The sequence below is a fragment of the Sphaerodactylus townsendi genome, linkage group LG03 (genome assembly GCF_021028975.2).
Source record: "Sphaerodactylus townsendi isolate TG3544 linkage group LG03, MPM_Stown_v2.3, whole genome shotgun sequence".
In the NCBI taxonomy this organism is placed as follows: Eukaryota; Metazoa; Chordata; class Lepidosauria; order Squamata; family Sphaerodactylidae; genus Sphaerodactylus; species Sphaerodactylus townsendi.
The window spans coordinates 160,791,469-160,807,458 of NC_059427.1; the positions used below are offsets into that span (position 1 = coordinate 160,791,469).

Sequence of the window (15,990 nt, forward strand, 5' to 3'; positions counted from 1 at the left end):
TTTGGGAGTTGGTTCAGAGAGTGGGCAACACAGAGCTTTGGGGAATGATCCCAAAGCATAAGGGTGAACAAGAACTCTGTGCCTTGCTCAGAAGGTATTGAAATTCCTGATCGAATAGTTTGTTTTTAGTTGACAGAAAACCTCACAGGAGCAGGGATTCCCAGGCAAGGCCCAATGAGAAGATCTTAGCCTTGATTAGTAACCACCAGTCAGAGGCCGGGGGCTCACGCATCACTAGTTGGACCAAGCTGTGTGGGTCAGAATGGAAACAGAGGTGTACCCAAAATTGGAAAGTGGCAACCCACACCCTGGTTTCCAGAAGGTGCTGTCCTGTCTCAAGGCAAAAGATCGTATGGGGACGCAGTGTGGGGGTCCAAAGAGGTGACACAACCGGAGCCTCAGATCCTACAGTGCAGCCAGGGGTGACCAATTCCCTCCTCCCCACACACCCCACTTTGATAATAGACTTTCGAGTTGGCAAATGTTTAGATGGATCCATCGGTGCAAATGAAAAATAGTGGCAAATGCCTTTGGAAAGAGCGGAAGGCTGCGTGAATGTCGAGGGTGCGAGGGAGTGTGGGGTGGGCGATTACACAAGTGTGCAGTTCCTTCCTGAGGGTTTGTGGGAGTCCATAGGACAGTGATGGCGAACCTTTTCGAGACCAAGTGCCCAAATTGCAACCCAAAACCCACTTACTTATCGCAAAGTGCCAACACGGCAATTTCACCTGAATACTGAGGTTTTAGTTTAGAAAAAATGATTGGCTCCGAGGTGTGCATTACTCAGGAGTAAGCTTGGTGGTAGTCGGTGGCTTTGCTTTGAAGCAACCGCGCAACTCTTCCAATGGGTGAATCATGACCCTAGGAGGGTTTACTCAGAAGCAAGCCCCATTACCAGCAACCGAGCTTTCTCCCAGGTAAAGGATCACACTTTAGTTCTTTGCATGAAAATCAGTGGGGTTTAACAGCGCTTAACAGGGTTACCTACACTGCTTCCACAAAACTCAGTCTTAGGTTTAGCATTAGGTTTAATGCTAATAATCGAGCCCAAAATAATCTGTTTGCGTGTGCCCACAGAGAGGGCTTCGAGTGCCACCTCTGGCACCTGTGCCATAGGTTCGCCATCACTGCCATAGGATGTGGCAGGTCAACCCACCCTTTTCCCCCCTCATCCAAATCAGTATATTGGGACCTGCTGCTGTTCTCATCCATTTATGTGAGTCAATAAATGGGCAGAGCCAGAGGCGGAGGGGTGTGTGAAAATGGCGCCCAGGGCAACACCTGCTCCAGTCGCCCCCTACGCCCCCCACTTACCTTAGCTGGCGGGAGCCTGCCACGAGCCGCCCCTCGGCCCCACCCTGCCAGGCTGCTGCTTCCTCCGGTGGAGCCTCCGCTGGCTGAAGGAGCAACCTGGCGGGGCGGGGCCGAGAGGTGCCTGGTGGCAGCCCAGCCAATCTGCTCCTTTGGACGGCAGAGGTCGGCTGAAGGAGCAGCCTGGTGGGATAGGGTCGAGAGGAGGGGTGTGGGGGCGATTCCCTGCCCCACATGTGACCAGCTGGCATGCGCCTGGGGACGTCTGACCCCACGTGTCCCCGTGAGTGCTCCGCCTCTGGGCGTCTCAGTCTGCCTTGCACTGGGTTCCGCTGATGACTGACTTTTCAGTGAAATTCACAGGAAATTCTCCCCAATGCCATTTGTGTGGGGCACTCTGTGCATGCTCAAAGGCACTACACATGTCAGGGCTACAGCAGACTTTGCACTGGAAATTATTTCCAGGCGGAACTTTTAGTTCAGCCAACCAGCTGTGTTCTGCGCTGTTATAGACTGGAGTGAAAATCCCAGCAAAGCCAGCGTGGGTGATCTCCCCAGCATTTGGCTTGTGGAAAGCCCTTTCACCCTTCTTGAACTCTGGAATGACCTTTTCCAGTGACTGGGCAGAACTCTCATCTTTTGAAAGTGGCACAAGACTTGCTTTTATTTTGAATTTGCGATTGCAGATGCAACGAGACGAAGGTTATCGAATATAAGTGGAGGAGGGTGATGAGTAACATATTGGCACGGGGCATTATATTCAGTTTTCCCCAATGGAGTGTGGCCTCTGGATGGGGAGAAAAAAGAAAGGAGCTCGCTTGCACGTAGTCATACTTGAAGCATGATGTCGGTGTTCATTTTGCATCAAATACATGTTGGCAGTGGCGTACCGCCCATTGGGCAAAATGGGCGGTTGCCTAAGGTGCAGAAATTTAAAGTCATGTGGGGGTGGTTTGATTTCTAAGCCCTGCCCACTCTGGGCAAGCCCCGCCCACTCTGCACGGTGGCCCACAAGCCACCAGAGGCAGAGCAGGAGGACGGGGAGCTCCGCCTATAGTGAACTTGGGCTGCTAGGGCGTCTGGGAAGGGTGAGTGCTGCGCCCGGGCTGCTCCGCCCATGGGGGAACATCAAATCCAGGTTTTGCTCAGGGAGCCAGTTTGCCTAGGTATTCTGTGTAACATTCTTTATTCTGTGTAACATTCTTTGTATGCTCTTTCCCATCCTTATGTCAGCATTTGAGTGACGTGGGGCAGTCACATCTCCAGACTGGGCTTAAAAATGAAAGAAAAACCAGGAATTTTCCCACAACCAGCAGGAATCTCTATAACCCTCTAGGCAAGTCTAGTAATGTAATTCTGTACAGGGACCCGTTGAGGCTGCACAGAGGATGCCACTGGCGTGCCACAGTAGGTTGTATCTGGGGCTGAGGTGCTATAAGTATGCGGGCTGACAGCCAAAGACTTCAACCTGGCACCTGTAGCAGACGGGCACAGCTGATGCCCACAAGTTATGCAGTGGCCCTCAGGAGGCCAAGCATTGTGGCCCAGCTGTGAACTAAAAAAAAAGTTAAATGATCTTAATGTTTAAATTTATACTGGTTATGTTTTAAATGGTTTTATCATGCATTATAGATACCTTGTGAGCTGCCCTGAGCACATTGGGGAAATGCAGCGTACAAGACCGATAAATAAACAAATTAAGTCCTAAGCAGCCATTTTCTCCAAGGAAGCGGATCTCTAGGTTGTTGTGGGTTTTCCAGGTTGTATGGCCATGTTCCAGTAGCATTTTCTCCTGTCGTTTTGCCTGCATCAGTGGCTGGCATCTTCAGAGGATTTTCAGAAGATGCCAGCCACAGATGCAGGCAAAACGTCAGGAGAAAATGCCACTGGAACATGGCCATACAACCCAGAAAACCCACAACAACCTAGTGATTCCATCCGTGAAAGCCTTCGACAATACAAGCTGATCTCTATTGTGTGGAGATGAGCTGTAATTCTGGGAGATTTCTAGGCCATCTTGGGAAGTTGGCCATCCTAGGTAAATGGTGTGTGTGGGGGGGAGGGGTTGAGAAGCCATGCTGTGGGCTCCCATTTTGAAGGTGAAACTTAGCTCTGCCCATTTCTTTGGTTGGGAAGAGGGTGGATTTTCAACAGGGAGGCTCTGCCTTCATACCTCACCGTTTCCTCTTTCACTCAGAGCAGAGGAGGATTTCCTTTGTTCCAGTTTTCTCCATTTTTCCCCATTCCACAAGGGGAAGACTCCAGGAGCCTCACAGGATGTGAAAGCTCTCCCAGAAGGGGGGTGCTGCATGTCTAGGGATGCCAACCTCCAGGTGGGAGCTGGGGATCCTTTCGAATTACAGCTCATCTCCACACTACAGATATCCATTCCCCTGGGGGAAAAATGGCTGCTTTGAAGAGTTGACTGTGTGGCGTTGTACCCCCACTGAGGTCCCTGCCCTCCCCAGGCTCCACCTCCAAATCTCCAGGAGCCTCCCAACTTGGATATGGCAACCCCCCACTGGTGGCCAGGAGTGACCTGGCAATCATATATGTTTCTTCCCCCCTGGGGGAGGAGATTGCTGCATGGAAGCAGCTGGCATTCATAACAGAGGCGTAGCTACCATGGAGACATCCGGGGACAAGTGCCCCGGGCGCCACCTTGTGGTGGGCGCAAACATTGCAGGTTCGTTAGTGGCTTTTTCTATTTTTCAGGGTTTTTCCCATTTCTGGCCTGCAGGGGGCGCAGTTTTTAGGCTAGCAGCACAAAACTTTCAGACTATTGCCAGGTGACTCTCCTGATGATACCAACCAAGTTTGGTGCAGTTTGGTTCAGGGGGGTCCAACGCTATGGACCCACAAAATGGGTGACCCCATACTCCATTATTTCCAATGGGAGCTAATAGTAAACGGCGCTACCATTTTGAGGGTCCATAACTTTGGATCCCCTGAATCAAACTTCACTAAACCTAGGTGGTATCATAAGGATAGTCTCCTGATGATACCAGCCAAGTTTGGTGAAGGTTGGTTCAGGGGGTCCAAAGTTATGGATCCCCAAAAGGGGTGCCCCATCCCCCACTGTTTCCAATGGGAGCTAATAGTCGATAGGGCTACCCTTTTGAGGGTCCATAACTTTGGACCCCCTGGACCAAACTTCACTAAACCTGGGTGGTTTCATCAGGAGAGTCTCCAGAAGATAGCCTAAAATTTTGGTACTACTAGCTTAAAGATCGCTCCCCTGACAGACACCCTAAATTTTCCCTCAGGTTCTCTCTTTAAATCCACCCCCTTTGGAGTGGATTTAAAAGGGAGAATCTGGGCTCCCTAGATTACAAAAAACATTGAAAGTATTGTTGAAGGCTTTCACAGCCAGATTCAACTGGTAGTTGTGAGTTTTCCGGGCTGTGTAGCCGTGGTCTGATAGATCTTGTTCCTAACATTTCACCTGCATCTGTGGCTGGCATCTTCAGAAGTGTATCACAGAGAGAAGTCTGTTATAAGAGAAGGCTGGACACAGTGTATAATAGACTTCTCTCTGTGATACACCTCTGAAAATACCAGCCACAGATGCAGGTGAAACATTAGGAACAAGATCTATCAGACCACGGCTACACAGCCTGTAAAACTCACAATAAACAACATTGAAAGTGATGCTATTTTTTTTAAGGAGGGGGAATCCACCCTGAAACAGCATCACTTTCAATGTTGTTTAAACTAGGGAGCCCAGAGTATCCCCTTAAGGTGGATTTAAAAGGAGAATCTGGGCTCTGTAGTTTAAACAACATTAAAAGTGATGCTGTTTCAGGGTGGATTCCCCGCCTTAAAAAAATAGCATCACTTTCAATGTTGTTTAAACTAGGGAGCCCTGGGTGTGTTCAGATTTGTGTGTTGGGCCATGTTCTATAATGCAATGGTGACTTTGAGATGACCTGGTGCAAAAAATGTTGTTTGGTCGTGGTGGGGGAGGGAGGGTGCCCAAATGGGGGGGGGCGCAAAACTCAGATTTTGCCCCGGGCTCCATTTACCCTAGCTACACCCCTGATTCATAATGATGGGTTGCTATTATCTGGCTCCACCTAAGCCAGGGATTTGCAACCTGTGGCTCTCCAGATGTTCATGGACTACAATTCCCATCAGCCCCTGCCAGCATGGCCAATTGGAGAGCTACAGGTTGCAGATCCCTGACCTAAACCAATAGAACTGTCCCTCCATCCAGGCTGACATAGGTCAAGAGTGACTTCTGCATCATCCCCAAAAATGCTTGCAGCTGCTCTGCCTCGCTCTGCACAGTCGGGGCAAATAATCCCTCACCTCCCTCTGACTGAGAGAGGACTTTGTAAGGAGAGGTCTAATCAGTTCCTCTTCCAGATGTGATGGAAACAGCCTTTGTAAGTGGGAGTTTCTGCAGCTGAGCCCTGTGCTTTGCCCCAGCATGGTTTTTGATAGCTGGTGTGGGCACGGATCCAGTCTGCAAGCAGTAATCTTCCTATATTGTCGAAGGCTTTCACGGAATCACTAGGGTGTTTTGGGCTTTCCAGGTTGCATTGTCGTGTTCCAGTAGCATTTTCTCCTGACGTTTCGCCTGCATCTGTGAAGACGCCAGCCACAGATGCAGTCGAAACGTCAGGAGGAAATGCTACTGGAACACGGCCATGCAACCTGGAAAACCCGCAACACCCTAGTAACTTTCATAGCTAGCTTGGGATTCAAAACCCACTGAAATGTATCAAGTTTCTCTGTGCTCTAATTCCATGGAGGTAACATATTTTTCCAATTGGCCCTATTCTGCTTGGGGCTCAATTCTTGCCTGCTTTGACCTGCTCCATCCCAACCTTCCTGGGTGGGAAACAGGGGCGCTTGCCATTGAGGTGAGGTGCTGAATTCTGCTGGCCAGACCTTCCTAACAATAACCTCTTTCCTGCTCCCTCTTGTCTTCAGCAGATAATCAGCACAATGGAGACCCAAGTGTCCAACGGCCCCACAAGCAACAGTTCCCTCCCCAACGGGCCATTGATCAGCACTAACGGTGCCACTGACGACTCCAAAACTAACCTCATAGTCAACTACCTGCCCCAGAATATGACCCAAGAGGAGTTCAAGAGCCTCTTTGGAAGCATTGGGGAGATCGAGTCTTGCAAGCTGGTCAGGGACAAAATCACAGGTAAGAATGCATGTCCCCGTGTGAGCGAGCGCATGCAGGAGTGGAGGCAGGTCATGCGGAAATGAGGCTGTAAGGACCTCTTGTTGCAATGGAAACTTGGGAAAATCCTTCAGGGCCGCTGAGGAAGTGAGCACCAGTGGTGTATCTGCCAGAGGGACATGGGGGGGTCAATTAACCCTGGGCACCACTGATTAGATCATGTGGGAGCCTGCTGCGGGCCGCCTCTCAGTCCGGTCCTGTCAGGCTGCTTCTTCAGCCGACGGCGGAGGGTGGCAGCAGTCCCAGGCAGTCGGCCTGCAGGCCCTCCGAATGCACCTTGGCCTGGCCCTGCTAGGCCCGGCACCACCAGGCTGCCCAGCACCACCACTGCCCTCCTCTGCCAGCTAAGGTAAGTGGGGAGCGGGATGTGTGTATGTGTGCCCTGAGCAGGTGTTGCCCCAGACTCCATTTTCCCCTGGTATACCTCTGCTGAGCACTGTCTCTTTTGAAGGCGCACAACTTGTTTCTTGTATTGTTTATACAACCTGGACTTGGAGGCCCTAAGATGAACCTTGGTAGCTGTCATCTGACAACATCCCACACCCTTGCTTCTTCCTCCCAGATTCCTCTGATGGCAGGCAGCCTCTAGCCCAACATTCACCCTTTATTCTGTGTAACATTCTTTGTGCGCTCTTTCCCATGCTTATGTCAGCATTTGAGTGACGTGTTTTCTCTGACGGTTGCTGGCATAAGCATGGGAAAGAGCGTACAAAAGAATGTTACGTGTCACCTGAAGTTCTCCAAGGAAGGGACTCCCTCACCTCATCTGGAAATCCATTCCACAAAGTTGGAGCCACTACATAAAAGGTCTCTGATCAGTGCTAAGCAGGCTGCCAGGTGGTGTAATGGTTAAGAGCAGGTGGATTATGCCTAATAAAGGTTTTTGGATTGGGTTGGAAGAGCAGGTGGATTCTAATCTGGAGAACCGGATTTGATTCCCCACTCCTCCGCCTGAGTGGCAGAGGCTTATCTGGTGAACCAGATGTGTTTCTGCACTCCTACATTTCCTTAGCACCAACTATGTATTCAAGCTCAATAATAATGGAGATAATAATGGTGTGGAGCAGGTCCGTGAGAGGGAGTGCTTTTTTGGCAAAATCAAGGATGAAATTGTGGTAAAAGTTTGCAAACCCCAGGAACGATTGTAGTTGCTTGTGGGTATGGGGGGCCTGCCAATCTACTACAGCTTGGACCTTTGCCAGGTCCATCTCGACTCCCTGGTTGGACATCCGGTAACCCAGGAAGCCGAGCTTGGTTTTGTGGAATTCACGTTTGGACAACTTTGCATACAGTTCATTACTTTTCAGACGTTTCAACACCTCCCTAACCAAGCATACATGTTCCCGTTCAGTCTCAGAGTAAAGTAATACATCATCAAGTTACACACACACACCCATACAGTAAATCATGCATAACGTCATTGATCAAGTTCATAAATACACCTGGTGCCCCACTCAGGCCAAAAGGAGCAGCAGTAGCGTAGTGGTTAAGAGCAGGTGCACTCTAATCTGGAGGAACCTGGTTTGATTCCCCTCTTTGCCACCTGAGCTGTGGAGGCTTATCTGGGGAATTCAGTTTAGCCTGTACACTCCAACACATGCCAGCTGAGTGACCTCCGTTTCCCAGCCTGACGGTCATGACCCCTAAGAGGTCACAAAGTCTGCTAAAGTGGGGCAAGGGCTCTGATGTGCCTGTGGCCGTCATTCTCTTCCCATCCTTGCCTGGTATCTGGCAGAACTACCGCTGAATCTCTCGGGGGGGAGGTTCCTTGCCTTGCTGTGCTGCACTTTTTCTTTTGCCGCCGCCCCCCTCCCTGTTTCCTCTGATGTTAATGCCACCTGGCTGTTTCTTGGTGGTCGATCACTAAGGGGCATTTTAGAAAAAGGTAAAAGATAAAGGTAGTCTCCTGTGCAAGCCCTGGGTTGTTACTTATCCATGGGGTGACATCAAATCACAATGTTTGCTTCTTTTTTTTAGAAACTAGCATTTTGAAAGCCATTTGTGAAGTGCCCTCCTGTTGCGGGTGTTTGCGATATGAGCTGCTCTCTCCCTGCTCCAGATGTGTCAGTTCTTTGCTGCTGAGGAGGAACAGGATATATTTATTCATAAGTGCAATCCAAACCCTTTCCTGACCAAGTCCGGCGCAGGGTGGTTTGCGACAAAACGTTGTGATTGAAATTTCATATAATTCAATTAAAACCTTCATCCTCAAAAACTCAGCGGCATCCTTCACGTATAAGAACGGGGAGGCCTGCCAAGAGTGGAGAGAGACAACAACTGAACCACTGATCAGGAATATAGGACTAAGAAATAAGGACTTGGCAATAAATACAGAGACCGGGGAGGGGGGGGAGAAGAACGAGAAAAGGGGGAGGGAAAGGTGGGACTTGGGAGGCCAGACTGATAAAGCTGCTGCCGTTCTCTGCCAGAAGCAAATCAGGAGGGAAATGGCACCCAGGGACAGCACCTGCTCCAGGCGACCCCCTGCCCCGTGCTCCCCCCCATGCTTGGGGGTGGGGCTCAGGGGACTGGGCAGCTTGGACAGGCACCACAGCAGCGCCTGTCTGAGCCCCCACCTCCCCGAAGGCCGCCTCCTTCTTTCCCCAGACCCTAAGGAGGACAGAAGCTGACCTGCGGGGGGGGGCAGGGTGCCATGGTGGACAGCCCAGGAAGTTGGCCTGCCGCCGCGGTGCCTGTCTGAGCTGCCCCCAGCCCCACCCCCCAAGCACCTGGGGAGGGAAGGAGGTGACTTGGACGTGCACCACGGTAGCAGGACAGGTCTGTCTTTAGGCGCCTGCCCCGTGCCAACCCAGCTCTTCCGAGCTTGATCAGCACGAGGGAGGAGGAGGGGGGCAATTCCCCCCCCCCTGATGTGCCTGGGGTCATTTGACCCCATCCCCGTGGGCCCCCGTTCTCCGCCAGAACATCTCCCTCTTACAGGCTCTGTGGAACTGCATCAGATCCTTCAGGGCCTGCGTCTCACTTGGCTGAGAGCTCCACCAGGCCAGGGCCAGACCCCGCAAAATCCCTGACTCTGGTTGATCTTTGGGTGAAGGACCACCAGTAAGTTTTGTCTAGCTGAGCAGAGCAAATGTATCGGGAGAGGCAGTCCCAGACCTTTTGGGACTTTGAAGGTTAGACCCCAAACCTTGAACTTGATTTGTTACTCCATCTGGAGCACTGGTTGGATATGTATTCTCCGCAGGATTCCCGTGAGGACCCATGCTGCTACATTCTCAATCAGGTGGAATTTCTGGAGCAGTCTCAAGGGTAGCCCTGTGTAGAGACAGGCACAGTAGTCTAACCTGGAGGTGACTGTTGCTTGGATCACAGTGGCAGATCAGGACAAAATTGGTAGGGAACCGGTTGCTAGATCTGGTGAAGGTACAAAAACGTTACTCTGGCAGCATTTGTGACCTGTGTCTCCATTGATAAGGAAGCACCTAGGATCACACCCAGATTCTCGACAGATGGTCCTTCTGTTAACTGCACACCATCAAGAGCGGGGAGCTGGCACTCCAAACCCAGGTCCCACCAGCCCAGCCCTAGGACCTCCCTAGGACCTCCATCTTCAATGGATTTAATTTCAACTGGCTCTGCCTCAACTACTTTACCGCAGCCCCCAAACATCTGGCCAACATACCCTGTTTCCCCAAATATAAGACATCCCCAGAAAATCAGACGTAGTAGAGGTTTAGCTGAACTGCGAAATATAAGGCATCCCCCGAAAGTAAGACATAGCAAAGGTTTTGTTTGGAAGCATGCCCGACGAACAGAACACAGAAAAATAAGACATCCCCTGAAAATAAGACATAGCGCTTCTTTGGGAGCAAAAATTAATATAAGACACTGTCTTATATTCAGGGAAACATGGTAGCTGGGGCAGCATCTGGCTAGCTGGATAAATAAATCCAGTTCACCAGATGAGAGTTTGCCGCTCATGGGGAGAAGTGGGGAAACAGATATAGCTGGGTGCAGAGGTGGGATCCAACCAGTTCTCACCACTTCTCTAGAAGTGGGTTACTAATTTTTTCTGAGTGCCGAGAAGGGGTTACTAAAGCAACCTCCCTGCCCAATAGGGACTGGAGGTGTGTGCGTGCGGCGGCACCACTGTTTGAACCCCACCACCATCGGAACCTGTTATTAAAATTTTTGGATCCCACCACTGGCTGGGTGTCATCCACATATTTATGACAGCACAGCCCGAAACTCTGGACAAGCCAGAGGAGTGCCGCGTGTAGACGTTGAATAAGCCCCAACCTCTTTTTCATGTTTTGCTTTCTCAGTCTCTTAAATAATTTCATAAAATGTTGGGACAATTAGAAATCCTTGATCGATTATTCGAATAAAAGAAAAAGACACAATAATGAAGAAGAGAAGAGTTTGGATTTCTACCCAGGCTTTCTGCCCTGTAAGGAGTCTCAAAGCGGCTTACTAACTCCTTCCTTTCCTCTCCCCACAACAGACCCCCTTGTGAGGTTGGTGGGGCTGAGAGAATCCAGAGAGAAAGGTGACTGGGCCAAGATCACCCAGCAGGCTTCACTTGGAGGAGCAGGAAAACAAATCCAGTTCACCAGATAAAGCTCATGTGGAGGAGTGAGGAAACAAACCAGGTTCTCCAAGTTGGCTTTGTGATTAATGACTTCGAAGGACTGTTATGGATTGTTAAAATAAAATCCAATACAGAAAAGTGTGATTTTTATTAGTAGTAGCTCTAAAAATCCAATTTTGCCTAGATGGTGAAAGAGCAAGTGGAACAAAATAATTTTTAGTGTTACTATTCAAACATTTAAAACATTTTCAGGCAGGAAGTAAACGTTTCCTTTGCGGAGTTCGCGCTGCTTTTTCTCCATTGATTTCGAAAACATTTTATTTCCAGCCTGGAAACGTTTTATATGAAACCTTTTTTTTTTAAATAGCAGCTCTTTTCTCTGGAACATTTTCAGAATGTCTTCCTTTGCTGTGCGGTCTAATATGCAGTGTTTTATTTCTCCTGCTCTGTAATTCCCTTATCATGATGTTTGCCCTCAGTTTATTTCCTGCTTCTCTGCAGTCTCTGTTCTCACGAGAACACCTCTTTGTTTCTAAAACCTTCCTCCTACAAACAAAACAAAACAAAACCCCTCTTTCCTTCTTATCTCTTCCTTGCCTGGCAGCTCCTCTTCCTCCCCTCTCTCCTCTCCCTAACACCACCTTTGTTCTTCTCCTGAGAGCTTTCTCCCAAAGGCGAAATGCAAACGCAGGAGGAACATGTGACAAACCGGCCTGTTTTCCAAGCCCTGGTGCTGTCTCAACTTTCCCCCTTGTTTGTTTTTTGTATGTGTTTTTGGACATCAATGAAGCCACAAAATTATGGATTAACAGAAAAGCCAAATGTTTGGAGGAGGCAAGTGTGGAGGAACATTGTGGTAAAGGGTTGTTTTTTTAAAACGTTCTTGAAATGTGCAGAAAAGGCTTGGGAATCCTGATGGAAAATGTACTTTGCTTTTCTGTGATTTTTTTTTTGGGGGGGGTGTCCTTTATGATATAAATCTGTTTAAGTACTAGTAATTTTTAAAACAAAGTAATATCTTCTTTAGAGAAGTACATGGAGCAGGGCCCTGGCTCTGCATGTCCCAATAAGGTCAGTTTCCTCCCCCTGTTTCTGTCTGTTTTCTCTGAAGTGAATCCTATTTAATTCAATTGGGCTTTTTTTAGCAAGCAATCCTTTGCCCACTTACTTTGGAGGAAACCCTGTTCAATATAGACACATACTTCTGAGCAGACATGCAAAGGATTGTGTGTTCTGACATGCGTGTGGAAGAGACACGTCAGCTCTTGGTGCTGTTTTTAATTAGAGTTTCAATAGCCAAAGAAAAAACAGATCCCTCACCGTTCCACAAGATCCATTTGTGTCTATAATTTTTATAACTCAGAAAGCTATAAAATGGGATCAGATAGATGTGTTCTTCCATCTCATGAAAAACTGAATAACTTTTGCAAGTACTGACACACAGCCCGGAAAACGCACCAGAACCATTTTGCAAGTACAATAAATATTTATACAAATTCAACATTAATGGGTTCATTAAGTACATTTAAGCTTGGATAACTTAAATTTCAGTCATGGCTACAAAATAGGCAGACTTGCAGATAAACTCCATGTTAAGCAGATAAACTGTCATAAACCAATGGTCCAACCATCACATGACAATAAATCACTGTGTCCCAAGTAAATTTGAACTTGTGGGCCACCGTACAAAAAAAGATTGGGAACCAGTGTCCCAAGGCAAGGGTTGCCAGAACGTCGGAAAGCAGGGAGGAACACAAGGCTGCTTCCAACTGTGGATGGCAAAATTAATATGCCGTGGGCAGGGGCGTACCGCCAAGGGGGACATATGGGGTCAAATGTCCCCGGGCTGCAGCCATTTAGTCATGTGGGGGGTGGAAAATCACCCCCACGCCCCACTCCTTCCCCCTAGGTCCATACACTGACTTCAAGATCTGGTGCAAAAAAGTTGTGGTGGGGGAGGGCGGCCACCCATATGGGGGGGAAGGGGGGAAATTCAAATTTTGCAGTGGGCCACATTTTCCCTAGATACGCCTCTGGCTGCGGGTGTCCTGGAAGATGAGGTCAAAATAAATGTCTTAGTCTTCAAAGTGCTACCAGTCCAGTAGCTCCTTAGAGACCAACATGATGTTCGTTGGTCTCCAAGGTTCTACTGGACAGGAATCTAGTAGTTTTACTGCAGACCATTGTGGTTGCCTTCTGAAACTATCTTCATAAAAGGTTGCTACCAGAATCATTGCCACCAGGATCTTTTGGACATTTTGTGTGTGTGTTTGTTTCATTGTATTGGGAGTGGAAGTGGAATCAACATAGCATTGCAAACTCCAGGTTGAGAAATAGCTGGAGATTTTTCGGGGTAGAGCCAGGGAAGGGCAGGGTTTGGAGAGAGGAAGAAGAAGAAGAAGGTTTTAGACAGGTTTTAGACAGGTTAAATAAGTTTATTGCATGTTAGCATTCAATTACTTCTAATCAGGGGGTGTTACGAATTGTTGATCTTGGGTATGCTCTGGAGTTCAAGATGTTACCTCCTTTTCAATTAGTTAATCCTTATACATAATTGCCTAAGGGATGGACTGTCCAATGACAAACCCCCAGCCAATGGGTGTGCACGACTCACAACATTCCATCCCATCCCTGCCCACCTTCCCCCAACCCAGAACACTCCCCTGCCTTCAAACAGTATGGACTGCTTCTCCCTCCCCCCTTCTTGAGGCCATTTTGTTAATGGGCTTTAGTGCTAGTAATGTTATGAATAATAACGTCAAAATCAAAGAGATCGTGTGTAACGAAAAACCAAGCAACAAGTACCTCGTTACACATGGGGCTGTGGCAATTATATGTCTACAGTACATCACGATTGTTTTGACAATAGCTGGTTTATGAAGGTAATCTAAAATATTATAAACTGAGTTACAGAAATAATTGCCACAGCCCCGTGTGTAACACGGTTCTTGTTGCTTTATGAATAATAACGTACCACAGCTTAAGTGAGAAGTGGACAAGCTGTTGAATAAAGGGGCATTAAAAGTGGTGTCTGACCCAGCTGGTTTTTGTTCAAGGTTCTTTTCTGTACCAAAGAAGGATAGTGGTGATTGCCCAATCTTGGATTTGAGAGTAATATTTGTGTGTTCCAAAGTTTTGGATGGTTTCTTTACCTGCTATAATGCAGGTAAAGAAGTCATTGTGGTTTGCAGTCTTGGATTTAAGACACATATTTTCATATTGCTATTCAGGAAAGTCACAGAAAATTCTTATGGTTCAAGTTCGAGGGGAGAGTTTATCAATACACAGTTTTGCCGGTTGGGTTGGCAGTGGCTGCCAGGGTATTTATGAAGCGTGTGGCCCAGTTGTAGCACATTTAAGGTTGAAGGGATGCGTGATTTATCCATATCCAGCAGATTGGCTTATTGTGACCTCCTCTTAGGAGCAGTTGTCCAACGATGTGCAGTTAGTAGTGCGAACGTGTGTCCAGTTAGGATTATTGGTTAACGAGAAGAAATCCAAGTTGGAACCTTCACCAACAATGTAATTTATTGGTGCTGTTCTGGATTCTACTCAGAGGAAAGCCTATCTACCTAAGGAGCAGCAGTGGCGTAGGAGGTTGAGACCTTGTGTATCTAATCTGGAGGAACCGGGTTTGATTCCCAGCTCTGCCGCCTGAGCTGTGGAGGCTTATCTGGGGAATTCAGATTAGCCTGTACACTCCCACGCATGCCAGCTGGGTGACCTTGGGCTAGTCACAGCTTCTCGGAGCTCTCTCAGCCCCACCTACTTCACAGGGTGTTTGTTGTGAGGGGGAAGGGCAAGGAGATTGTGAGCCCCTTTGAGTCTCCTGCAGGAAAGAAAGGGGGATATAAATCCAAACTACTCCTCCTCCTCCTTCTCCTCCCCCTCCTTCTTCTTCTTCTAAGGAAAGGGGGAACAGGATTGCCCATTTAGTGCAAGTATTTATAAGCAGTGGTGTAGCACCCACAGTGCCTGGTGGGGGGGCGATTCCCCGGGCGCACACCGGTGCGGGGGCGTGGAGGGGTGGAGCGGGGGCAGATGGCGCCGCAGCAAGGGCACACATTCCCTCGCTCTGCCCCTGTTTATAAGGGAGTGTTTCCAGGAGGCATGGAGGATTCAGTCACTCCTCGGGTTGATGGCATCTACCACAGCAGTGTGTCCTCTTACTAGGTTAAGGATGAGGCCATTACAATTTCACCTGTATCAGATTCACCATATTGGAAAATGACGGTACCCATGGGGGTGTGTGGTTAGATTGTCGAAGATATGGGCTGGCAGTAAATTTTCGTTCGTGGGGATGGATTTGGGGATGATAAGCAATGAGATTTTGGTGGCTATAAATGTTTCCAAAGTAAGATGGGGGGCGACAGTACAAGGTGTGTGGTCAGTTAAGGAGACGAGTGTGCACATTAGTGTTTTGGAGTTAAGAGCCAGCACATTTTCCCTGACTGTCTTCACAGCTGTTTTGAGAAAGGATAGGTTAGAAACAAACTCCCCAAAAAAGCATCAGACATCTGACATCAGAAACAAACAGGACGTTTTTACTAAACAGAATATAGATAAGAACATAAGGTGACAGAAGGTGACCCCCTCTGGGTGCTCTCTAAAGAGAGACACGCCCACCATACGAAAGACCTTAGTCTTTATAGATACAAAGAATACATACGTCACAGTTCATCCCCTTACTCACGTACATAATCCATACCCCTTTCACGTGCTATAAGCATGAACCTTAAAATTCCATTGGATGATTCTGTCTCCTTGTCACATTAAGACAACCTCTATTCTATGTGTCTGATTCCTTCTGTTACACAAACACTGCATGCTGTTTGCTCACGTCCCTCTGCCCATATGCAGAAAGAACCATAAACTGAAGTCTGTCTTTTCTTGTTTCCAAGAATAACCTGTTTTCCTACTTTTCTAA

At 48.3% G+C, this 15,990-nt stretch overlaps 1 protein-coding gene across 6 annotated transcripts in view; it reads left to right on the plus strand.

Moving 5' to 3' along the window:
• Positions 1-15,990, plus strand: part of ELAVL3 (ELAV like RNA binding protein 3) — a 139,816-nt gene that overhangs the window by 99,123 nt on the left and 24,703 nt on the right. For 5 of the 6 annotated variants that reach the window (XM_048490162.1, XM_048490160.1, XM_048490163.1 and 2 more), the window contains exon 2: positions 6,250-6,472. In XM_048490162.1, the coding sequence (XP_048346119.1) occupies positions 6,250-6,472 (223 nt within the window). The remainder of the gene's footprint in view (positions 1-6,249; positions 6,473-15,990) is intronic. The other variant, XM_048490161.1, reaches the window with a different exon arrangement.